This window comes from Chiloscyllium plagiosum, unplaced genomic scaffold (assembly GCF_037043375.1).
Source record: "Chiloscyllium plagiosum isolate Xiang-an unplaced genomic scaffold, Cpla_swu_hap1 HiC_scaffold_39, whole genome shotgun sequence".
NCBI classification, from domain to species: domain Eukaryota; kingdom Metazoa; phylum Chordata; class Chondrichthyes; order Orectolobiformes; family Hemiscylliidae; genus Chiloscyllium; species Chiloscyllium plagiosum.
In genome coordinates this window covers 15701955-15729088 of record NW_028270177.1, presented here as the reverse complement: position 1 = coordinate 15729088, position 27134 = coordinate 15701955, and the positions used below count along the sequence as shown (strand labels likewise).

Below are 27134 nucleotides of genomic sequence, written 5' to 3'. Positions count from 1 at the left end.
GTAGTGCCATTGAATGTCAAGGTGTGGTGGTTTGATTCTCTCTTGTTGGTGATGATCATTGCCTGGAATTTGTGAGGTGTGAATGTAATTTGCCACATGTCAGCCCAGTCTGAATATTGTTCAGGTCAAGCTGCATGTGGACACAAATGCTTCAGTGTCTGAGGAGTTGTGAATAGTGCCAAACATGGCATTTTCTATCAGTGAACCTCTTACCTTATGATGGAGGAAAGGTTATTGATGACATACCTGAAGATGTTGGGTCCCAAATACTAAGCTGAGGTACTTCCATAGTGAGTCTGGATGAGTGAGAGCATATCAGTCCCATTATAAGACAAACATGATTCTTGTCTTTTTTAAAAAGAAATCTCGAGATTGTTGATGAATTTGTAGGAATTTAATTCCTATCAATTCTGAGAACCACTCTGTCTGTGACCCTCACTCTCTAGGATCACATTTAATGAGATCCTTGTAGATTATCCTGGACTCTGCCAGCAGACTGAAACTTGATGATTCAACAAATGAACTATAAGTCTGTAAATCCCTGCATCCATTTTGATAAAAATAATTAACAGCGCTACTTCCAATGCTGATCTCTCTCATGTAGCTGCTTGATTTCTTTTAATTAATCCAAGTTTATCCAAGTTTAATGCATTTCCATCTATTGCATGAGCCTGATCCTTATGCAGCCATCTTTATGTGGGAGAAACCGCTTCTGAAAATCCACATACACAACATAATTGGCTTAATACAAGATCAACAACTTAAGCAAAGCAGGCAATGAGCTGAAATATAACAAAGAGCTGCAGTTGTTGGAGATCTGAAACAATAACAGAAATTGCTGGAGAAACTCAACCCATCTGGGGGCATCTGCTGGAAGAAATCAAAGTTTCAGGTCTGGTGACTCTTCATCGGGAAGAGTTTCAAAAAAATAAAATATCCCATGCCCATGTATGCTTTTCAGAAGTTCACCATCCCAGGGAGGTATGAAGCCATTTGTAGGAAGTTTCATTCTATTTGTGATTGGAGCAATTTCAACAACAAGATCATTGACTTTGACTGAGAGCCTTCGGGAATGCAGCCATTAACTTCTCATCTATAGCTTTCACAGAAAGAATCTCTACGGTGTGGAAACAGGCTCTTCAGCTCAACAAGTCCACACCAACCGTCCGAAGAGTAACCCACCCAGACCCATTCCACCTACCTTATATCTACCCCTGACTAATGCACCTAACCTACACTATGGCAATTTAGCATGGCTAATTCACCTAACCTACACATCTTTGGATTGTGGGGGGAGGAAACCGTAGCACCTGGAGAAAACCCACGCAGACACAGGGAGAATGTGCAAACTCCACATAGTTGCCCAAGACTGGAATCGAACCCGGGTCGCTGGTGCTGTGAGGCAGCAGTGCTAACCACTGAGCCACTGTGCCGTGTCTCTGAGATCTGTGGATATTTTCCTCCTTGGACTGTGTGTGCTTCCATTAAAATAAAAGCTTCCTTTATAGCTGAGTGAAGGAGGCCTTAGCTTACACAAAATTACTCACTTCGGTGGGAACAAATGTCGGACCTTGTTAGCGTATTTGGTAATCACCTTTAAACAACTATCTCTAAATGATGTATGTATGTTTACAACTTCCCAGTTAACTAACTTGAGGAAGACGCTAGTATTCTCTTTAAACCGTATGACCTATGTGTGTCTGTTTTCTGGTGCTATGAAAATTGTTCACATCGATGCAAACACGTTTGATGCAGCAATTGCAAGGTTTTGACTAGCAAAGAGATGTAATTATGGTGGAGGTGCTCGTATTGAAAAATGCCACCACATTCATCTCTGAAGTAGACCGATGCAAGAAAAGAAATCACATAGTTTGACAAATGCTTACATACAGGAGAATATAATGGATTGAAGTAATTGAATTCATGAAACAAATGCATTCTAAGAATACTCGCAAGCTATATCTCAACAAACATCATGTAATCTTGCATGTGCTTACTCCTAAGTGACTATGTGCAAACCTGAATACGTTACATCAAAAAATTCCTTTTCAGCGAGAATTGAGGTCTTAACTTATATTAATGATCATAACAAACTAATGATAAAGCCAGCAAATAGATTTCCAAAGCAAAAAGCAACTACTTTACTGAAAGTGAATTTTTTGTATTAATAAAACTATTAATTTATTAATTATCAAGACCCCTTTTTTCAGTGCAAACATGAACCAACTTGAACAAGGAGAGGCTGTAGATCACCTAGTGCGGCAAAAATCTCCACACAAGACATAAAATCAAAGTAAGCACATTGGTGAACTCCTAAAGTATGTCAAGAATGAAAATTGAGTCCAAAATAAATGGCTACAACACAACAAGGAAGCTATGAAGACCCCAACCCAGATAGTTTGAGACGGGTCGATTATTTGAAAATATCAATCTGCTCAGTGAGGGAGACAACACGTCCTCAGGCTCACAACAATCTTGTAAGTGCCAGATGGTTTCATTCTTAACAAGTGTCCAATATGGTAATAGCATGGAAACTGTACTTGCAATATGATCTTTAAGCTCTTTCTCAAAATTCTTTTCTTTTTGCAAATATTTAAACTCACAAAATAACCTGCGTTAATCTTCTACACTGGAACAGAATCAATTATTTTGTACAACTCTGATTTGATGTCTGCAGTAAATCTCCTATAATTCCAGCACATGTGTGGTTCAGAATAACGAATAGGACAATGTTCTTCATGTTTCCACAGATGAGCTACTTTCGCCCAAGCAACCCAGATAGAGTTACCATGAGAAAGGATGGCAGGAAGGAGATCCATGGGAGAATGTTGAATCCTCAGATTTTGGGGAACCAGTCAGACCCACGAATGATGCTCTAACCTGTGTTCATACTCCCCACTGGTGCCACAGGATGTACACATCACAGGAAACCGTCTCTTCAGTGACATACAGAGCCTTCGGACTACAATACCAATTCTAATTGTTGAAGGATAATGTGCAGGTTGGAAATATGAAGATACACACTGGCTTGGAAACTTTACCCAATCTATTTAGAATAGTAAAACAGTACTGTCGGGACTGTAACGAGGTCAAACAGGTGGCCTTCATAGAATATGAGTTCCCTGATTAGGACTGCTAAGCTGGTCCAATCAGGGAGCCCTGGCTGACAGAGTTAAAGTGCTGTTCACTCTGAGAGCTGGCTCTGAGGATACTGGACCAGTGTCAAGTACTATGCACGTATAAATAAAAGGTGACTTGGTGATGGGATACCGGCCTCTGTGGAGTTATTTCAGTGGCGATGAGAGAAAAAAAAAACACGCTCCTGAAGAAATTCTCTTTCAACAGCCACCTTTTGAGTTGGGTGAAGCACTTTTGGCATCATGCCGTTATTTAGGAAACTTCACTCATTCGATCCTGCTGCTGAAGACTGTGCTCTGATGTGGAAAGAATGCATTGTTTTTATCCAGGCAGATGAAAATCAATGAGTAATTCTCCTAACAGCTTGTGGATCTGCAGTTTATTTGGTTATTAGGAGATTGACATTTCCTAGAGGTACCAGATGCTAAAACCTTTCAAGAGTTGACCAATTTAGTTAAGGAATATTATGACCTTAAGCCACATCTAATTTTGTGAAGCTATTGGTTTTACTCGGCAGTTTGAGAGCTGGGGAATCCATGTCGGGATTTTTGACAAGGTTAAGATGATTGGCAGAGGAACATGACTGTGGGATTTTGTGGGATTATTGATGTAACCATGCAAAAGTGCCGATTAGCTGAAGCTCAATGGGACTTCAAAAAGGAAGTGCAATTGGTTTCATTATTAGAAAATACAGCACTTGGAGCATGGGAGCTACAGGAAATGTTGATAGGAGTGGACACCCTCACTAATCCAAATGAGCTTGGGGAAAACCACTTGAGTAAAGACAATTGCATAGCCTCACCCAGGACATATCCTGAACAGAGGGACTCTGGGACAGCCCACAGCAAAACCCCAAAACAAAGCCAAGTCTCAGCCAAACAGTTTACATTTTCTTCAGGCTCTAGGCTGACAAACCATTGTAGTTTCTGTAGGTATGTGGACTCGACACAGCAAAAGAGTCCAACTAAGTGTGAATGGTGTAAGAGAAGTCAAAGATTGGTATCCAGGAAAGTGCACACCTTGGAAAGTCCACCTACACTTAGTTTGGAACAGTTAAATTGTTCAGCAATATCCAAATCCAGAGGTGAGTTTGGGCCCATTATGAGACCTGGCAGCATTGGTAGTGGCTGCAGGGACGAGATGGGCCTGAAGTGGACTCATGGAGGGTAGTGGATCGAGTTTGGGCTGGTATGGTGCCCAGCAGCATCAGTGGCATCTGCATTGGTGAGATCCAGTCAGGACTCATAGTGGCATGGATATCGAGTGGAGGCAAGATGGCGCCAAACAGTGGGCGACTTGCATTCCAACGACAGCGGTGTGGCGAAGGGACTCAGGCCTGGCCACCAGGTTCATGGCAGCGCACTTAAGATAGACTGTAAGGTTGAATACATTTTCTTTTTTTTTATTTTCCTGACTTTATATTCAATGTTTTGATTTATTTTTCCGTATTTTAAGATGGTGCCAGGGAGTGGTGACTCTATACAACGCTTTTCACCGTATTTTGTAAAAAGTACATGTGACAACAAATAAATGAATCAGGATGAATCAAAATGGAAATCTGTTCAAATGGTCACCTGGTTCTAATGGAGGTTGGTATTGCTGTGGATGTGTCAGTAATTGCAGAAACAGTCTTTAACAAAATTCACTTTGGACTCATACCCTTACATTTGTGTATGGCCTTGTTACACTAAGAACCTATACTGGGGAACTGTTACTAATTAAGGGGACAACTTTGGTTCTGGTCTCGTATGAGAAGCAGCTAGTTCAGTTACCACAGTTTGTAGTAAAAGGCTCAGGGCCATGCCAGATGGGGCAAAATTAGTTGAGAAAGATTCACTTGATTGGTTCAACAGTTTTTGGTTAGATAATGGCTGCCTGAGTGAAGTCCTAATTAACTACTTGGAAGTTTTTCAGGAAGGTCAAGAGACTGTCAAAGGAGCTAAGGTCACCTTGCATGTTCGACAAGGCCCGCCCAGTGCCATTTGCCTTACGGATAAGAGTAGAGGCAGAAATCAGGAGGCTGGAACTTGAAGGACTAATCAAACCAGTCAGATTTTCAGCACCGGTTTGTACCAACTGTGCAGACTGAAGGGTTGGTTCACCTTTGTAGGGATTTTAAATGCTGCAGGTAAAAGGTAAACAGCCTTTTGCAGCTGGATAAAGATCTAATACCTCACTTAGAGGATTTATATGTAAAGCTGGCAGTGCCTACCCTTCATGAAGCTGAACGTGAGCCATGCCCGCCTGCAACTGGGGTTAGTTGAGAATTCCAAGAGGTCTGCTACAATTAATACCCATAAGGGTTTGTACCAATATATGAGACTGCCGTCTGGGGTATCGTCAGCCTGTGCCATTTCCCAGCAGAAGATGGAGAACATTTTACAAGACCTACCCTGGCCGCCATTTTTCTGAGTGACGTACTGATAATAGGGAAGACCAATAAAGAGCACTTAGAGAAAGTGGGGGATTCACTGATGGTAATGCCAGGTAGTGAAGGAAGTTTTGGCGGTTATTTTTGATGTGAGAAAGTTCCACCAATTGTTTTACAGATGTAAATTTGTAATAGTAATTGATCACAAGCCTCTGCTTGGGCTTCTTAAGAGGACAGGACTATGCTGCCCACAGCTTCAGGTTGAATTCAGCAGTGGCCTCTCATTCTAAGAATGTACAATTACAAGTTGGAACACCATCTGGGAGGCCAAATAGCAAATGTGGATGAGCAAACTCTCCCAGATGATACACTGTCAGTAGTGTTGCCATTGAAAGAGTCAGTAATGGTTTTAAATTTTCTGGACACACTTCCAATCACAGCTGACAATATCAGACATGGGACACAGAAAGATCTAGTCCGGGCAAAACTTAAACAGCTGGTGGTGATGAGGGAAACCAAAGGGCTGTCACAATCAAAACTGAAACCTTACGGTCCCGGAGAGATCAGATCACTGTAGATAATGGCATCTTATTCTATGGAACAAGAGTAACTCTCCAGAGCAAAGATCGCTGCCAGATACTGGTGGAACTCCACCAGGATCATCCAGGGGTTTCCAAAATGAAGATGTTGGTGAAAAGTTATGTCTGGTGACCAGGATTGAATGCAGACGTCGCTGTGTTGGTGGGGTAGTGCCCAGAGTGCCAACAAGACTAAAGTTACTGCCAGCAGCTCTCCAATGGCCAGGCAATCTCCAGACTCGGTTACACATTGACAATGCTGGCCCTTTCATGGGCTTAGCATTCTTCGTCATTGTGAATGTCTATTTCAATTGGTTGGATGTGAATTGAGGTCATTTGTCAAACAAGGCAGTGATGATAGAAAATCTACTAGCAACTTTTGCTACATGGGCCTGAGAAAATGTTGGTCAGAGACAATGGGCCATCATTTACCCAGGAGGGAATTCATGTATACCCTAAGGTCAAAGCAGCATTCAGTATATAAGATCAGCTCCATACCTACCATCACCCACTAGTCTAGCAGAAAGAACAGTCTAACATTTGAAGTCAGGCTTAAAGAAACAGCCAAAAATTGTGGCACTGGAAAAGCACAGCCAGTCAGGCTGCATCTGAGGAGTAGGAGAGTCGATGTTTATCAGGAATGAGGTGGTGGCCCAAGGGAGTTGAAAGATAAATGAGAGGGGGGGGGGGGGTGGCTCAGGGCAAAGGGAGATACAGACTCCAACATCACCCAAGATCAAACTGTTCCGGTTCCTATTCGATTATTGGATCACCCGTCATGCAACTACTGGATAACTCCAGCAGAGTTACTAATGGGGAGAAGATGCTGCACCAGGACTTTTGAAGGGGGAACATTTAGGAATGCCAACACCAAGACACAAGACTCCTCTAAGCCAGAGAGACAGTTTACTTCATTGGATGAAATTTGGTGCTGAAAACACAGAAATGGTGCTGCCTGGGTACAAGGCATGCTCGGCACAAGATCAGGTCCTGTGATGGTCTTTAGCAAGCACTTTGGACAGGAACAAAACATACCCGGCTTCTCAGAACAGCTGGAAATGCTGCTGGAATCTGTGGGCTCTCCCCCTCTGTCTAGTGTCGATGAAATCTCGGAATCTGAGATGGATACAGCGGATGTCGCAGCCTCAATGTCTTTAACGCCTGAAGAAGAGGTGGAATTTCTTCAGAGATGTTCTGGGTGCAGGAGGCAATCTATGTTCCAGTAAATATCACCCGTATCCGAGGCTCAGTTTGGAGGAACCAGACCTGATGCAAAGACACCCCAGGAGAGGTCTACAAGTGAAAGTACAGGCGTATGTGCCTGGATTTAGAGGGGGATGGATGTCATGAGTGTTACAGGGTCAGCCAGATGGACCTCATAGAATATAAGTCCCCTGATTGGGGCTGTTAACCTGGTCCAATCAGGGAGCCTTGGCTGACAGATATAAACAGGAGTGTCAGATGTTCTGTTCACTGTGAGAGCTGGCTCTGAGGGGGCTGGATCAGAATCAAGGATTCTCCACATGTAAATAAAGGGTGACGGGATGCTGGCCTATGTGGAGGTATTTCAGATACATATAACAGTTCAGTTTGAAATGCTTGTGATATTACTTTTTAATCTGTGTTTCACATTTCAAGATGAAAAATAAGGAAAGGACAACAATAATTTGAAAAGCAGAGAAGCTTCCCAAGGACAGGAAATTCAAAAATCCCTGTATCCTTTTACTTGGCTTAAGTAATGACTTGCCAACAAAAGATAAACAAAAACACAACTGTGTTACAGTTACAATTGATCTCTGTATGACCTTGCTATGCATTTGCCTCATTAGTTATATACTACTGTCTTACAGTGATGCAGCAGTAATCCTGCACTGTTGCTGTCTTTTTCAATGAGCATATCAAATGGTTTGTTGTGAGTATTGCCACAGGCAATATGTGAGTATTGCATACTTGGGATGATACTGCTGGTTGAGCAGATTGGCTCTGCAGTCAATTTACTCATCACTCTACTACAAGCTCAGCCAGTGTTCCTACTGTGAAGGTTGGCCCTTCATTGAGTGCATCATCCTAGAAAATCCTTTGACCAATAGGACCTCACAAAGCTCTGTATTCAAGATATTCTGTTGTCTTTATTCTTTATGATGATGTGTATCGCAGACTGTGCAATAAGACTGTGTTACATATTGCTAATTACCCTGCAGAAGATGACAGTGAACAATCTAGTTGTAGATTAGTTCACAAGAACTGTCATATAAAAACATGACACAATTAGTGAATGTTAGAATCAGACCAGGGTAGATTTATTCAATCCCACCAATTCCCCAGCCTTAGAACGAAACCTAGGACTGTACCAAATTGCTCAAGCCTAACTCTTGAGTCTCTAGCATTTCTCATCTCAGGCATTTTTCTTGGCTAGTGGTGTTTCCTACTGCACGGTTACCACCAGACAGTGCATAATGGTGACAGAAAGAACAGGAAAGTGAACAGTAGTTACTAAGTCACTGCACTAAGACTAAATGAAAATTGGGGTATACAGTAATAGCTCTCAATAGACCCCTTACCTTCATCAAGCCATTGGCCTACGCACTGTCACCATCCCCTGCAAGTCAGCAGGAGATTGGTGGAAGGCTGTGGCTGGCACTTACTTTGGAAGAAGATCATGCTTCTCCATGATCTCCCTACTATAGGAAAGATGTTATGAAACTTGGAAGGATACAGAGAAGATTTACAAGGATGTTGCCAAGGTTGGAGGGTTTAAGTATAAGGGAGAGGCTGAATAGGCTGGGTTATTTTCCCTGGAGCTTTGAAGGTTGAGGGGTAACCTTTTGGAGACACATGGATAGAGTGGATAGCCAAGTTCTTTTCCACAGGATAGAGGTGTCCAAAACTAGAGGACATAGGTTTAAGGTGAGAGGGGAAAGATTTAAAGGGACCTCTGGGCCAACGTTTTCACACAGTGGGTGGTGCATGTTTGGAATGAGCTGTCAGAGGAAGTGGTGGAGGCTGGTACAATTACAACATCTAAAAGGCATCTGGATAGCTATATAAATAGGAAGGATTTAGAGGGATATGGGCCAAGTGCTGGCAAATGGGACTAGATTAGGTTAGGATATCTGGTCGGCATGGACAAGTTAGACCAAGGGTCTGTTTCCGTGCTGTACATCTCTATGACTCCATAACTCTATCTCAGGAAAGCAATTAGGATCCTGGCACAATGCTAATAGGGTGAGGACCTTGTCCTCCGAGTCTGTATATATTTTCTTTTGACTTCTGCATGTGGGAGGCAGGTTGTGTATTTTGCAGTTCTTTTTCCCGACAGCATTGAGTGAGAATTGGAAAGAAATGGCCATTGTGCAGTGATGGCAGATGCCTTGCCTCCAGTTCCAGGTCTGGCTATTTTTCAGTAGAGAGGGATGCAGGTGGGGAACCTCAAACACAATGTCTCGAAGTTATTGCTCTAAATCTGGAAGTGGACATTTCAGAACAGCTGCGATTTTCAGGATACTCTCCTGAATCACATCTGGTGAGTGAAGGCATGAACCCTGGATGTGAGGCAGGAAGAGTTTAAAAGGTAATTACAAATAGCATTGCCTCCTTTATTGTTCAGAATGAAATGATATAGTCTGAGTTATATCTGTGTTTAGTAAGGAGAGTGATGTCAGTGCTCGGATTGGAAAAGGAAAGTGACCATTAAATAGTGTACTTGCTGAGATGTTACTTCTTGGAAAACTGTCAAATGGGAAAGCAGCATCACAAAAAAGAAAGTGTTTAGATGCATTGGAATAGTTGCTCCACGAGGTCATGTGCTGTTCTGAATTATACAACATTGAAATAATAAATAGGAGCAGGAGTAGGCCATTCAGTCCCTCAGTCTTGCTTCATAATTTAACAAGATTAGGCTGATCTGCCCCAGGTCTTATTTCCACTTTGAGCCAACTCAGCATAGCCCTCAACTTCCTGATATTTAACAAATCGAATTCTCTAAATACTTTCACTCATCTAAATGTTCACAACTCTCTGGGATAGAGAAGTTCAGATATTCACTACCCTGGATGTAGGTTTGCTCGCTGAGCTGGAAGGTTCATTTTCAGACGTTTTGTCACCATACTGGGTAATATCTTCAGTGAGCCTCCGGACTGAAGGTGTTACCTAGTATGGTGACGAAACGTCTGAAAATGAACCTTCCAGCTCAGCGAGCAAACCTCCATCCAGAACCTCAACTGAGCTACAAACCTTTTCAAAACTCACTAATTCACTGTCCTCTGAGAGAAGGAATTCCTTCACAACTCTGTTTTAAATGAGCATCCCGTTATTCTGTAACTTTATCCCCTAATTCAAGATTGCCCCACTAGTGGAAACATCTTCTCAATATCTATTCTGTCAAGCCCCATGAGATCACCCCTTATTCTTCTAATCTCTAGTGAATAAAGGCCTAACCTGTTTAACCATCTTTGATGCCAGGATTCAGCCTAGTGAATTGCTTTTGAAAAGCCATCAATGCCAGTACATTCTTGCTTAAAACTATACACATTACTCTCGGTGCAGTCTCACCAACACCCTGTACATTTGTTATAAATGATATCATTTTTCAACTCTAACTCCCAAGAAATAAAGGCCAAAATTCCATTTGCCTCTTAATTACTTGCTGTACTTGCAAACCAACTTTTTGTGTTTCATGCACAAAAACAGCTAGATCACTGTGCTGTACTTTTTAGGAGTCTCCTTCTATTTAGGTACTAGTCTGCCTTACCAAAGGGCATGATCTCATACTTTCTTCCATTCAACATCTGCCAAACTTTTCCCATTCACTCAACCACAGGAGTGATCTGGTGGCTCAGTGGTTAGCACTGCTGCCTGACAGTGCCAGGAACCCAAGTTTGATTCTACGTGGAGTTTGCATGTTCATCTCATGTCTGTGTTGGTTTCTGTCGGGTGCTCCGGTTTGCTCCCACAGTCCAAAGATGTGCGGGTTAGGTGGAATGGCCATGCTAAATTGCTCTTCAGTGTCCAGAGATGTGCAGGCTAAGTGAATTAGCCATGATAAATGCAAGGTTATGGGAATAGGGTGAGGAGGTGGGTATAAGTGGGATGCTTTTCAAAGGGTCTGTGCAGACTCCATGGGGCGATTGCTCTTATCTGCACTGTAGGGATTCTATGATCTATACATCTTGCAGATTCCTTCTGTCCTCATTACAATAAGCTCATCCATCTATTTTTGTATTGCCTGCAAACTTGCATGTTTTACACTTTGCTCCCTCCTCTAAGTCCTTAACGTAGATTGTAAATGATTGTGAATTTAGGACTGATCCTTGTGGCCATCTGCTAATTACAACATTGCGACATAAAAAGATCCATTAAAGACTCTGTGTGAACTGATTCTCAGACCATGCTAATGCATTATTCCCAATACCATGAGTTCCTACGTTGTGCAAGAATCTTTTACATGGCATCTTATTGAATGCCATCTGGAAATCCACATGCACTACAGCCACTGATTCTTCTACATCAACTTTGCTTGTTATATCCTCAAAATATTCTATCAAATTTGTCATGCATTATTTCCCTTTTACAAAGCCGTGCTTACTCTGATTCCACAAAGCTTTCCTGAATATCCTGCTAATTCTGGCATTTGCCCAATGACAGATGTTAGACTCACTGGCTTAGAGCTTCCTGCTTTCTACCTCCCTCCCAAAATGAGGATCACATTTGCAGTTTTCCAATCACAGGAACCTTCCTGGAATCCAGTGAATTTTGGAATATTTTGACCCAAGCCTTTACGATCTGTGCTGTCACTTTTCAAAATTATGGATGCAGGCCATCGGGTCCTGGAGACCTCTTTACCTTTAGTCCCAGTAATTTGGTGAATACTTTATCCCTTGTGATAGAGACTGTTGCAAGATCCTTTTTTCCAATCAGTACCTTGCTTATTTATTATATTTGAGATTTTTATAATGTCCACCACTATGAAGACCAATACAAAATATTCATTTAACTTACCTGCCATTTCCCTGTTCCATGTTATCAACTCCCCTGGTGCATCCTCCAAAGGTCCTATACTTACTCAACTACTCCCTTCATTCTCATACAGCTGTAGAAGCTGTTTGTTTTTGTGTTGCTTGCCATTTTAGTTTCATAATCAATATTCTTCTTTATTAGCTTTTTAGTTGCTAATGCTTAAAAATTTCCTAATCCTCTGGTCTACCACTAGTTTTTGTGACTTTGAAGGCCTTAGTTTTAGTTGGTTTCTCTGTTTGAACCCCTTTGTTAACCATGTGTGGTTCACCCTTCCCACTGAGTCCTTCTTTTTGCTCAAATAAGTTTTTGCTGAGTGTTATGAATATCTACTTAAATGTCTGTCACTGCTTTCCCGTTTGTCTGTTTTCCAAACCTTGCTTTTGGCGTTTTCTTCGTACCTCTGTAATTGCCGTTATTCAAGATGAACTAAATTTGAAATTCTTCCATGTTGTGATCACTAGAGGTTCCTTTTAACTGGGAGGTCTCTTATTAATCTTAGCTCATGACTTATTACTCGATATAAAATAGCCTGTTCCCAAGTAGATTAAGCAACAATTTTTGCTCTAAGAAACAATCCCTGATGCACTCTAGAAATTTGTCTTCCATGTTGCCCTTACCCATCTGAAGTGTTCAATTAATATGCAGATTAAAATTGCTCATGATAGTTATAGTGCCCTCCTTACATGCCTCCATTATTTCCCGATTTATACTTTGTCTTACAGAGAGGTGACTCCTCAGGGGTCGATAGATGACTCTCACCAATACCTTCTTTCCTTTGCGATTCCTTATTTCGATCCAAATGAATTCCATATCACGAACTATGGCATCTGTTTCACTACTCATCATGCCACATATTATTATTTTATTAACAAAGTGCTTCACCTTCCTTTCCTCATTGTTTATTTATCCAGAATATCAAGTACTCTTGAATATTGAATTACCATTCCTCAGCCATGTCCCTGTAATAGCTATCAAGTCATTTGATTTCTATTTGTTCCATCAATGCATCTATCTTGTTACAAATGCTGTCTGCATTCAGATAAAGTGTTTGAAGCTTTGATTTTTTTTGCCATTATTACTTACACTGGCTCTAATATCTGGTCCACTCTTCTGAATATATTTCCCAGCCCTTCCTGTCGTGCTTTGATTTTCATCTGCCTCTTAACTAAGCTGCATCTTGACCCACTTGTTTCTTTTTGATTCTTTAAACTTCAGTTTGATTGAATTCAGTGAGAATGCAATGGCTAATTATTCTATTCTCTCCATGGTTTTTACTCATACCTTATTGAACAGCTCAGCCACCTGTTTGGCTATGTGAAATCTGCGAGATTTATGACACTTCGAAAGACGACAATTGCTTTTTGAAATGCCTACTCAAGTGTGTAAGAAATTAGAATGTGGATATTAAGATATTTATTAAAATGCTAATGTACAGAATGTAGGGTCTTGGACCTGCACCAAAGGTGTGCCATGACATCCATAAGACACAGAACGTGGAAGGAGGGGCTCACCTAGATAGTTAGATGATAACTATTGCTGAATGGTTTTGTTTGAATTACAATGGCTGTCTGAGGATTACACGAGAAAGACAAGCATGCCACATCATGCCTGTAGCTGGCAAGGATAGCTATAAGTAGCAGCAGCAACATTCAAGAGATACTTGTGTATTTTGCAGCTTCATGGGATTTTTAAAAGACTTTCAATTCCTATTCTAAGGGCTGCGAGTTCTGTGTATCGAATGAATATTGGATAATGGGGTTAAGAGTGTGAGGGGAGAAGGGAAGCTAAGAGGTGAATGGGCTGAAAGGGATAGTTTGGTTAAGTGGGTGAGAGTGAAGGCGGCTTTATGTTGGTCTGAAGAATTTGCCTGATATAGAGTCATAGAGATGTACAACATGGAAACAGACCCTTTGGTCCAACTCGTCCATGCTGACCAGTTATCCTAATTTGGCCCCATTAGACAGCACTTGGCCCATATCCCTCTAAACCATTCCTATTCGTATCCCCATCCAGATACTTTTTAAATGTTGTGTTTGTACCAGGCTCCACCTCTGGCACCTCACTCCATACATACTATTTCTACGCTGTAGGGAATCGAATCATAAAGGCATGATTTTTGCGGTCTGCCTCAGCACTGGACACACAGCTCCAACAGCAGGCATAATGCCAGGGTATCCCACCCTTGAGGAGATGAAATTTTCACTTGCTGATATTGTCAGAGCAGAGGCAGGATGTAACATTACAAAAGTTCCCAATTCCCACCTCCATCAAGAATATATCCAGCTCTCGGTGTTCCACTGGGACAAGGGCTGAGAACATCCTCCTCTTCCACTCATGAACTGAACCACAATAGTATTGTGAATACTGTACGTACAGATTTTTGCTACCAGTTGTTTTACAAGTACTATTTAAGGTTGTAATGAGATTCATATCAATATCAAGTAAGTATGCGGAACAAATAAAAACAACATACTGCTGATGCTAGAGATCTGAAATAAAAACAGAAAATTCTGGAGAAACACCAGATCTGGTAGCATCTGGAGAGAGAGAAACAGAGTTAATGTTTTAAGTCTGGTATAATCTCTGGAGAAAACAATACCAGACTCAAAATGTTAACTCTATTTCTCTCTCCACAGATATTGCCCCACCTGCTGAGTTTCTCCAGCATTTCCTGTTTCTATTTTAGTTTTGCAGAACAAGTGGACACTTTCCTTATTGCATTTGGTTCTTGAAGCAAAGGGGTTTATGAAAGGAACTGTTTCCACTGTTTGATTTTCTCTTTCAGATTTCAATCTCATTTCTTTTATAGAGTTGAGATTTCTGTGTTTTGCCTGCTGTCTTCCCTGTAAATGTAACAGTTTCTGGAACATTCAGTAATCGGGTCTTTTTTTTTCTCTTATGGCCCTTTTGGTTATCAGATTCCAGTGCGCGGTTGTGTGGCTAATGTTAATAGCAATAGAGAAACTATTTCCTTGACAGAAACATTTAGTTGCTTCCATTTCCAATTTTCCCATTCAGTGAGATTGTTGATATAACACAGTGCAGTGTTTGCTGCATAAATTGTCTCATACCAGAGTGTTTGAGAATTTCTTCAGGTGACTGTAAATTATGTCTTCATCCATTGGTAGGTAGTGAAAACTCATTTTTTTCAGCTTACAGAGAATATTTGACATGCATCAAATTAAGCCTTTGGGCTGTAACAGAATATATTTGGAGTGTTATTTCTAGTGGAGGATGGCTCTGCCTGTGTACAATTTGAAATATGCAGCGTGAATTTAATTTGTTCATGCCACCCCAAAAAACTGAATGGGTGGAAATGTGTTCAACCAACACTGGAAATACAAAGTGGTGCTAATAGCCCAATGCCGGATGTTTCCCACACACTGGTCATTTGAAGTAAAATTGCCATGCGTTGTACACTTAACTTTCAATATGGCTACAGCATTACCACTTTGTAAGTTTGGATGACCAGCCATTGTTTGTCCCTTTGAGAGGGATAAAAAGAAACTGTACAGTGAAAAAAATAGCATTATTTCTAGCCTCAACTGGTTGTAATCAAAGTTGTTGACCAACTTGTTATGGGGACATGAGTTCCCATGGCAGGTGGTGAAATTTGAATTCAATTAAAATCTGGAAAAAAAGCTAATGTTCTGACAATACTGTCAATCATCATGAAAACACACCTACGACTGGGTGACTGATGTCCTTAGGAGAAGAAAATCTGCCATACCTACCTGGTTTGGTCTACATCTGTCTCCAGACCCACAGTAATGTACAGATTCTTCCCTACCTTCAGTAATTAGAGATGGGTAGTGGATGCTGATCTAGTCAGTGACACTCACATCCCATGCACAAATAAACAAATCATAGTTGTAAGTTGTCAATATAAGTGGACAAATACTTAATGTGAACATCCTGTTTTTAGAACCTAGAGTTTATTGATAGGGTCTTAGAGATTCTAAGTAAAGAATAGATATTAAATTTATAGAGAACACTGGCTTGACCTGGACTGAAGGTTTTCTTTGCTGTCTTTGCTGCACATTTCAGGAAGGATGTGAAAGCTTTAGAGATAGTATGATAATGCCTTTAAGAATAAGGGACTTCAATTATATAGATAGACTGAAGTCATTGGAACTGTTTTCCTTGAGAAGAGAAAGTTGAGAGGAGATCTATTAAGGTATTTCAAAATTATGAGGGGCATGGACAAAGTAAACAGGCAAAAACTGTAGGAGGCTATTTGACCCATCATGTGTATGCTGGTCTGCTGAATGAGTACTGGGGAAAGAAGAAGTAGACACAGACTAGAAGTAATCGACAAATGAAGTAATTACAACAAGAGGAAAAGTTTCTTTCATGTGGCGAGAAGTTGGGATCAAAATCCACTGTCTGGGAGTTTGTTGGAGGCAGGGTTAATTGAGGTCTTCAAAGAACAATTGGATCAGTATCTGTAAAGGAATGATCAGCTTTACGAACAAAGACAGTGGAGGACCAACCAGTGAAGTACTCCTTCAGCAGACCAGCATAGACAAGATGGGTCAAATAGCCTCCTACAGTCTCTGACTATTCTGTGATTCTGTAATGGTGATACTGACCTGTTTATTTGGTTTGGTTAATGCCACTGTTAAATAACTAGTGTTGTCAACTGTACACATTATGTATCCATCTACTAATCTTGGAGAATATCATCTCTAACCTGAAATGTAAAAAATATGCAAAAGCCACAAATGGCCAGAAAATGACTTCCTGTGTGAGTGAGGGAAATGCTGAGTTTATATTTTGCCATCTCTGTCTCTGTGAAATAATCCCAGATATTCCGTGATTTGGGATTTGGGAGGGATTTGAGTTTAAGTAGTAACATTTCTTTCATTTTAACTAGATTCATAACTTTTAAACATATGGCATTGTTCTAAATTATCTTGATCTATTGTGTCTCCTGCAGAAGTCCATTAGATATGAAATATTCTTAACATTTAATGAAAGCATTTTAAACGCATGGTGTCATGATGTTCTGGTTTAATACCTCTGTAAGAGAATGGAATATTTAATTATTTTTCACATTGTTGCTTGCTATGGAAGTGGAGGAATATTCATTCCTCTCCGAAGGGTTTAAGCTAATATTCTGAGCACATCAACAGTTGTCAGTATCTGATATCCTTGGATCACATATAATCACAATGTGATGATTTCTCAAAATGTAGAACCTGAAACGGTCTTCACTGTCACTTTATTTGTCAGAATTTAATCTCTTCATAATTGCCTTTGCAATTTTTGTTATATTTTAAAATTAGAAATGCATTTTAAACAATTTTAATCTCTAACATTTTAGAATGCAAAATGAATGTTTGCTCAAACAAAATGTGCGTAAGAGGCAGCATTTGAATTTTGCTCAGGTGCTAAGCACATGTGTGCATGCAAATGCAATGTAGATACTTGTGAAATACTCATGTGTGATGCAGAGTTCTGTGTAACATCATTACCGTTCAGAATGTACTAATGATACTTGCATTCATTTGTGAAGTGAGTTCTCCTTCAATGTGTTCTTGGAGGAATCAATGCCTCGAGTAGGAGGTGCATGTGCTGCTGCCTTGTTGGTGATCCTTTGTATAACTCAATGGTTTGCTAGGTTACTTGATCAGACCATAAAGAATCAACCACACGATATTTGTCTGTTGCAGGCCAAATCTTTTAACGTGGAATATTTTAGTGAACTGGTTAGATTTCTATGATGGCTTTTCTGGTCATTTCATTTCTGAGACCAGCCTATTACTAAATGGAGTAAATTCAATTTCACATCATGTTGTGATAACATTTCTGCGTATTCCACATACAGGCACTGTTCCTATCTGTATTTTATAATTAGATGCAAAATCCACAGAGGTGTGAAATGTGTAATATACATCTTTCAAAATATACAGACTTGTGCATTCTGCATGCAGGTAGTACACATTTGTATATAAGGCTTTTCTTCTGAAATGGCATTTCTGTCACCTAAAATCAGACCCCACCACCAGAGATATATTTCCCTCCCCACCCCAATCAGCATTCCACAGAGACCATTCCCTCAGCGACTCCCTCATTCGGCCAACCCCCCCCTCCCCACCACCCCCCCCCACCATGCCCCCCCCCAAATAACCCACCCTCCACTCCCGGCACCTTCCCTTGCACCACGAGAGGTGTAAAACCTGCACCCACACCTCCCCCCTCCCCTTCATCCAAGACCCCAAAGGATCCTTCCACATCCGGCAGAGATTTTCCCACACATTCAAACACCTCATCTACTGTGTCTGTTACTCTCTATGTAATCTCCTCTACATTGGGGAGGCAGGATGCCAACTTGTGGAATGTTTCAGGGAGCATCTCTGGGACACAAGCATCAAACAATCCCACCGCCCTGTGGCTGATCACTTCAACTCCCCCTCCGACTCCGCCAAGGATATGAAAGTCCTGGCTCTCCGCCATCGTCAAATCAAAGCCATCCAATGCCTGGAGGAAGAACACCTCATCTTCTGCCTTGGTACCCTCCAACCACATGGCATCAATATCGACCTTAGCAATTTCCTCATCTCACCTCCTCCCCCCCCCACCTCATCCCAGATCCAACCCTCCAACTTAGCACCGCCCTCTTGAACTGTCCTACTTGTCCACCTTGCTTCCCACATATCCGCTCCACCCTCCCCTACGATCTATCACCATCACCCCCCAGCTGCACCTACCTATCGCCTTCCCAGCTATCTCACTCCCTGCCCCACTCACACCCCATCCCCATGTTCCTATTTATCTCTCAACAGCTCCGCCCCCCCAATCCTCACCCCCACCCTCACCCCCACCTCACACACATTCCTGATGAAGGACTTATGCCTGAAATGTCAATTCTCCAACTCCTCAGATGCTGCCTAACTTGCTGTGCTTTTACAGCACCATGTTTTCAACTCTTCTTGTGAAATGTGATCTACCAGATTGACAGGGATTGAACTACAGCACATTTGGCAAACTAGGACACAGTGGATTTCATGTACAGGTAACAGCTGAATATTATTCTGTTTCCTCAGAAACCATTATTGCAGATATAATGCAGCTACAAGAGGGCAGAAGGAAACATCATACTATACCTTGACATTCACCATCACTTTCCTACACTCGAAGGATGTCTGCTACCTGGCATATCACTACCCATACACCTACTCAACACTAATGGTATGTATGAAAAAGTACTGCAAAGTACCATAGTGACCACATCTACAGAACAGTCTGTCCCATATGTAACATGACCAGCCAAGACAGTCCAATAATGAAATCAGTCACAGGTTATTATAAAACACCACAGACAGGTTTTACTTTTGCATGTGGGCTTCAGGACATTGAAATTGATTTGAAATAACAATCGAAGATCTGCACTGTGTGCTAAACAGTCAGTCTCTTGCAATTTTCTCTGAATTGGCCAATTAATTGCCAGAGGGCAGGCTTGCCATCCAATTAAGGATGATGAGCAGACTCTTCAGGAAGGTCCAACCTCTCTCTTGACTCTGCTGCAATATGGTTTTAGCTCGAAGATTTTAAATGATACCCTCTGAAAATCAGATTCCATCATTTATCTCATAAGTACATCGAGCCCTGAGTGACTGGAAATAATTTTAATCATTTGCAAATGTGAGTCAGAACGATGTGAGAGCAGCCTTTATTTTTTACAAAAGAATTTGTTACAGGTGTACTTTAAATTAGATTTCACTGCAAAACAAAATTGGATTTCTTTCTTCACGTAAAATTATATCGAAATGAAATCTAATGCTGAGTTTGTTTCTCAATAAAAAATTTATAAGAATAAAAGGACATTTCAGATCGTTCCACTTCATGGAGACAAATTATTCTGAATCACTTATACTATGCATTGCTAATGTAGTCAGGATATTGAAGTTGGTCTTTTTATTTCTATCTAAATAATTTTAGGAGTGGTTATAAAATGAATTTGCACCACATTATCATTTGATCTCTAACCAAAAATAAGGCACGAATTTAGACACACCGAGCACTGGGGCAATAGAGAGATCAATGTTAACACAGTTCACAGACCTCATTGCACCAATCCCCACCCCAGAAGGTCACCTAGTTCAATTTAACTGACAAAGTAGTTTGCATTTAGATAGCAACCTTCATGCCCTCACAATGTCTCATCGTACTTCACAGTCAATTAACTACTATTGAAGCGTAATCACTGTCATAGAAACATGGAAACCAATTTGTACATGTCAAGATCCTACAGCAGGAAAAAAAATAAATGATCTGTTATTTTGGTGTTGGTTGGGGTATAAATTAGGGCCAGAGACACTGGGAGGATGCTTCTACTCTTTTCTGAATAACGTTGCAGGATTTTTAAGCATACAAATCGGGCCTTGGTTTAATCTAGAGGCACAACACAGGCAAGTCTGCTGACAATCTTCATTCAGCTACAATAGTTCTTCTGGCCCATGATAACTTCTTTCCTTTGTCCACCATTTTTGAGTTGGGTTGAGTTTGTCAGCCATCAGTTTCCCTGCTGCACATCCTCAAATGGTCTTTTGTGAGACTAAGTCAACAAATCACCATCGGATCATATCTCACATGATCACCATTACGTGAGGAATTTTCAACTTGCAGCTTGGGACATGTTATGAGCAGGAGGAGTTGTGAATAATATTTGTTCCTCAATAATAAGCCAAAGACAATCGCATCATTCACAATCACAAGGAGATCACTTTCTCAATGGTCTTTGGTGCAAACTCTTCCTGCAGCAGTTTCACTTAGTTGAAGAATGATTGGAATCTGGAGTATTAAAAAATACAATTGAACAAGAAGGTCTAATGCAATACATTAATCTCAATATTTCTTCTCTATCCATGTTTCAGACTCACCTGCACCTCCTCGAGGAGTCACTGAATCCTGATCAGGTTTACTTCCGGCATCAGACGTTATGTTCTACATTAGGGGGTAACAGGTGCCCAGTGATCACGATTACTGCTAGTCCTGGAGCTCAATGTGAACAGTTGCGTCAATTTTGTAAGTTTTCTTTGCTTTTATAAAGAACTGTTCCTAAGTTGATGCATTTTATTGAGGATGAAGGACGATCAGAACTTTGGTGCATCTCAACAAATGGGTGGGTTACTTAGTTTGCACTGTACTTGGCATCGCCCCCTATCTGCAGAAGGCTGAATTTCACATTGGCGATCTTGAGGTGGTGGAGCAGTGACAGCTGCTGGTATTACATCCACCTGATACCCAGGTTCGCTGAGAGTCATAGGTGAACAATATCAGGTAGAGAATGGATTTTAGCTGCCCACCTACCACCCTCCTCACCCCCTTCCCAATGCCAGGTTCATCAAGGAGACACACGGGAGTCCCTTTGAATGAGGGACCCCATAGAAGACTGCCAGTAACTTGACAGAGTTTATTCTTTGGGCTCCACTTGTGATGCGCTCTCTGTCTCCTCCTGGGACTGGAGGCTGGTCCTCTCTGGCCTTAGACTGTATTGAGACAGAGGTGAGAAGGAGGCAGGGCCTTGAGCTCCAATTCTTCCATTGGATTAAACCTGCCTTGGCTAAAGGCTCTAAATTCTACTCAATAGGTTAAAAAGCTGCCTATTGCAGGCTTTGTATAAAATGATATGGTAGAGGAGCATCCGAGGAGCAGGAGAGTTGACATTTCTGGCATAAGCCCTTCATCAGGAAATTGGAGGGGGAAGGGGCTTGAGAGATAAATAGGAGGGGTACAGTGCCTTATCCTCTGCCATTTCCGCCACCTAAAATCAGACCCCACTAACAGAGATATATTTCACTCCTCATCCCTATCTGCATTCCTCAGAGAACATACCCTCTGCAACTCTCTCATTAGGTCCATGCCCCTGCCCTCACCAACCCACTCTCCATATCCAGCACCTTCCTCTGCCACTGCAAGAGGTGTAAAACCCACGCCCTCACTTCCCCCCCTCACCCCCCCCCCCCCCCCCTCCCCCCACCTCCCATCCAAGGCTGCAAAGGATCTTCTCATATCCGGCAGAGATTTTCCTGCACATCTGCCCACGTCAACTACCATGTCCATTGCTCTCGATGTGATCTCCTCTATATTGGGGAGACAGGATGGCAACTCACGGAGCATTTCAAGGAATGTCTCTGGGCCGACCACTTCAACTTTCCCTCCCACTCTGCCAAGGACATACAAGTCCTGGGCCTCCTCCATCGCCAAATCCAAGCCACTGATGACTGGAGGAAGAACACATCATCTTCTGCCTTGGGACCCTCCAACATAAGAAGTAACATCGACTTCACCAGTTTCCAAATCTCCCCTCCCCCCACCTCATCTCAGGTCCAACCCTCTAACGCAGCACCGCCCTCTTGACCTGTCTTACCTGTCCATCTTCCTTCCCATTTATATACTCCATCCTCCCTCCTGACTTATCACAATAACCCCCCAAATGCATCTGCCTATCACCTTCCCAGCTAGCTTCACCCCATCCCACCCCACCCCCCTATTTATCTCTCAGCCCCCATCCCCCTCCACAATCCTGATGAAGGCCTTATGCCCGAAACGTTGACTCCCCTGTCCCTTGGTTGCTGCCTGGCCTGCTGTGCTTTTCCAGTGCCACACTTCTTGACTCTGACTCTCCAGCAACTGCAGTCTTCATTTTCTCTATGATATGGTAGAGGTACTAGCAACTGAAATGAGTGTAAGTATATTCCATAGTCCATTAGAGAATAAAGATAACATATAGCTGGACACGGGTGAGGTAGAGAGATACGCTGATGTATCGGGCTAGAGCGTCTGTGGAGCACAGGAAGTTAGACAAACAGTGACAGAGGAAATGTGTGCTTCAGTAACATGAGGTGAGTGCATGAGAGAGTGAGTTAGAGGAATTAGTTGACACAGTATGTTAGAGAGATTGAATAATGCAGTGGGTTGGAGACACTATTATACAGACAGTTAAAAAAGGGCTCTGTGATATTGTGATTTAGTAACTTACCTTTTTTCACTTTGGAAGTTGAGCTTGAATCCAGTTAATTAGGTTCAATATCATCTTGGGCTGTGGCAGTGAGTTTTTGCAGTAATTTCCTACATGGACAAGAAAAAATGAAGGATATAGATAAGGTGAATAGCAAAGATCTTTTCCCCACAATGGGCAAGTTCAAACTTAGGGGTCATATTTTTAAGGAGAGAGGAGAAAGTTTTAGAAAGAATGTGAGGGGCAACATTTTTATGCAGAATAGCTCATACGTGGAATGAACTGCCAGATGAAGTGGTGGATATTACAGTTACAGCATTTAAAAGACATTTGGATAAGTACATGAATAGGAAGGGTTTGGCGGGATATGCCCTAAACACAGGAAAATTGCATTAGTTTGGCTTGGGTGGACAAGTTGGACCAAAGGGTCTGTTTCTATGCTGTATGACTGTATGACCCTATGACTCTATGACCCTGTCTTTGGTGGGTTGGCTGATTTTAGCTGGACATTGGTTAGTGTTCTTTAATTGACTTCTACATTTTTGGGTAAGAGACAGAGTGAGAAAAGTGGAATAAAGTTGGAGATACTTTCTAATGAAGCATAGTGTTGGGTTAATTTTAGGAAACTTTGTTTTGCATCTTATTGTCTGATCTTATCCAGGAGTGATTGATAAGAGCAGCATAGAGAAACTCTATTATGCATCTAACCTGAGCTTGTTTTCTTGTCACTTAATGCTGATAAGGGTTGCCTGAAGTAGAACACATTCTATTCATAGCAGGGTGATCTGTCACCTGTTGGGGGAATGAAAACCTTAAAGGAAAATTAAAATTTGTTTCCTTGTTTTTACTTCAAATAATTTTTGACAGTAAATTGTTTTAATGTATGATTGAGACCATGACCACAAGCAATTCACTGGAAAATAGCTATCAAATGTTTCACAGAATTTGTGGCAATTTTTACACAGATGTACTTCCCGCTGACTTTATGTTATTGGCTCTGTCTGAGTTCTGGACCTACCATTATTTGTCTAATCAAAAGAGTTGTTACCTTCTGCAGCAGAGTTTTATAAAACTGCTGCACATTTGTACTTTGCCTTCCCCACTAACTCAATTTTTGCGTTGCTTTGTTCAGAAAATTGATATTCCAGTAAACAATGGTGTGACTGAAATACAAAACCACCTGCTCCTTCAGTCAATCTCACTTTTCTCTGCTTGACTTCTCTCCATTTTTTCTATCACTATAAGACTAACAGCAGTTACTTTTTGTTAATCTCATTCAGAAACGCTGAACCCCACAAAACACAGAGACTGCTTAAACAATTATATCTGTATCATCAATTTCATTAGACTTTGTACTTCCAGAAAATTGATTTTCACTCTGCATCTGACCTCCTTGTTTACTGAATAAGCATTGAACCATAACAGCCTCAGCCACTTGGGATGTAATGCATGCAAGTCAAGGATGTGAAAAATTGAAAAGTAGAATTACTAAGGAAAATTGTGAGTTTTATTATTAACATAAAGATTTAAGCAAGACCAACTGACCAATGTCATAACTTTCAGTAATTGTTGAACACCATTTGTTTTGTATCCAGTGTGGTAATACAAAGCTTGGAGGCTATATAGTACAGGGTACAAGGAATCCATTCAGCCCATCTTGCCTATTTTGGTTCTTTAAAAGATGGATCCAATTAATTGCTTGGTATTCTTGAACTTAAACATTGCTAAAAAGAGACACAAAGTTAAACTTCTTATCTTGCTTTCATCAGGACTGGGACATAAAAAAAGTTTTGAAAGGGAACACCACTTTATGCAGCATGAGAACAATGTCCTGATAGATTGGATCAAGGTTGATATGGAAATGATACTGGACCTGTTAAGTGTCTATCTTAGCTAGCTCATTAATCTCACACTGGCAGGTAGACTCTGATTGGTCAGGAGAAAGTGTGGACTGCAGATGCTAGAGATCAGAGTCGAAAAGTGTGGTGCTGGAAAAGCACAACAGGTCAGGCAGCATTTGAGGAGCAGGAGAGTCAATGTTTTGGGCATTCCTGATGAAAGGCTAATGCCCAAAACATCAACTCTCCTGCTCTTCAGATGCTGCCTAACCTGCTGTGCTGTTCCAGAACCACGCCCTGCAACTCTGATTGGTCAGAGCATTGCCATGGTGAATGCAATAAGGATTGACAATATCCATAACCATTTTCAATGAGAAATGTACAATGTATACACAAAGTCTTATTTTGCCTCCACACAACAGGTGTGTGGATATACATTGCATCATAGAATCACAGAATCCTTACAGTGTGGAAACAGGCCATTTGGTCCAACCAGTCCACACCGACCCTCCGAACAGTAACCCATCCAGACCCATTCTCCTACCCTATTACTCTACATTTATTGCTTCTAGCACATGCAAATGAATTTCACTGTAAACCTGACTAATAATCTTAAATTAGTTTCTTGTGTATGTCTTAGCACTGTCTGGATTACTTAGTTAAATGTTGTCCCACAGCAGAATTGCATCTAATGCTGTACCCTGTGTTTTGAGTTTTCCAAGCATGGACTGGTTGGTTTAGTACAGTTGGTATGCTGCCCAATACAGATAGTAAAAGCGATATGTTATTTGATACAATCCATGAGTTATTGGGATGTATAGTCCTTGTTGAAACTTTATTGCTGGAACAGCACAGCAGGTCAGGCAGCATCCAGGGAACAGGAGATTCGACGTTTCGGGCACAGGCCCTTCTTCAGGAATCAAGAAGATTCCTCCTGTTCCCTGGATGCTGCCTGACCTGCTGTGCTGTTCCAGCAATAAAGTTTCAACTTTGATCTCCAGCATCTGCAGACCTCACTTTCTCCTGTATAGTCCTTGTGCATAGCATCATGCAGGCATGAAAACTCAGATGCCACATTACTCAGTCTTACGGTGGCACATTGTCTCTTTAGCTTGATGGCAGCATCCTGATAGTGGAGAGTACCACATAGCTAAATATTTCCACTCCCCTGCTCATTTCCCCATTGCTCTTAATTTCATCACATTTAAGTAGTCATCCAATTCTTAATTGATAATTATCATCTTTACAGAAGTAATATTGATGCCATGTAAAGTTAAAAGTGAACCCCTGACTTTAGCTAATAACGCGTTAGTTTTTCATATACCTCATGCTCGTTTTGGAAGCTGAAGTGGCGAAAACCGTGCAGTGCGTTATTTTTTACACCACTTTTCTCATTTCAAATGGAAGAAACAGACAGCCTTGGACAAAAGTTTCCTGCTGGATTCAGGACCATGGCCAGCAGCCACAGGGACAGCGTTGTTATCAGCAGTTGCTAAGATCTGGCATGGATTTTCACCCCTCAAAAGTTGACGCCCAAACTTTTGCCATTTGGTCTCAACAGCTTGACTTTTCCCCACAGTTTGTAAAGTATCCGCGAATTTGCTTCCACTGTCCTTTCTATTAGGGCTTTCGAGATTATCATAATTTGCCGAGTAAAAACGTTCTCTTCATTACACCTCCGGCTCTTTTGCTAATTACTTTCAAACTGTATCTGACTTTCAATCTTTCAGTCAGTGCAAGCAGTTATCCTTATTTGCTGCATCAAAAGTCTTCATGATTTCAAATATCTCTATTAAAACCTTCCTTAACCTTCTCTGCTCAAAGGAGGACATTTTGTTTTTTTTAAAATGACTTATTTATAGGGAGCGTCTATCACCTGAATTTTCCCTTTCTCTAAGTGGCGGAAGGGGAATGTAACTTGGTTGTGCGAGGGCATGGGGCAATTCAAGTAAATATTTCAACCTCTTCCCTGACTCATAGGAGTCAACACATATTATCTGGAAGAGCCCAGCTTTTTTTTTTAACCAGACTAAAGTAGTCATTCCCAAACAAATTGCTGGAAACAGTGGAGGTTGAGCTGGTCATTACGGTTTTAACATTATATATTGGTCCGGGTCCTCAAAGTATGATGGGGCATTGCCAACACTGCATCTTCCTTTAAAACAAACTCTCACGATGAATTTGGCTGGACGAGACCACCAGATTGTCAGTAGAATGGCGAGTTGAAA

General features: G+C 41.4%; 1 protein-coding gene across 4 annotated transcripts in view; it reads left to right on the top strand.

Moving 5' to 3' along the window:
* The window catches only part of agbl1 (AGBL carboxypeptidase 1), a 246003-nt gene that overhangs the window by 108218 nt on the left and 110651 nt on the right, over positions 1-27134 (top strand). For all 4 annotated transcript variants that reach the window (XR_015753858.1, XM_087981474.1, XM_043677060.2 and 1 more), the window contains 2 exons: positions 19152-19296; positions 20982-21132. Coding sequence is in view for 3 of the 4 variants with exons in the window: in XM_087981474.1 (XP_087837600.1) it covers positions 19152-19296; positions 20982-21132 (296 nt within the window). In the remaining variant the exon portion in view is untranslated. The remainder of the gene's footprint in view (positions 1-19151; positions 19297-20981; positions 21133-27134) is intronic.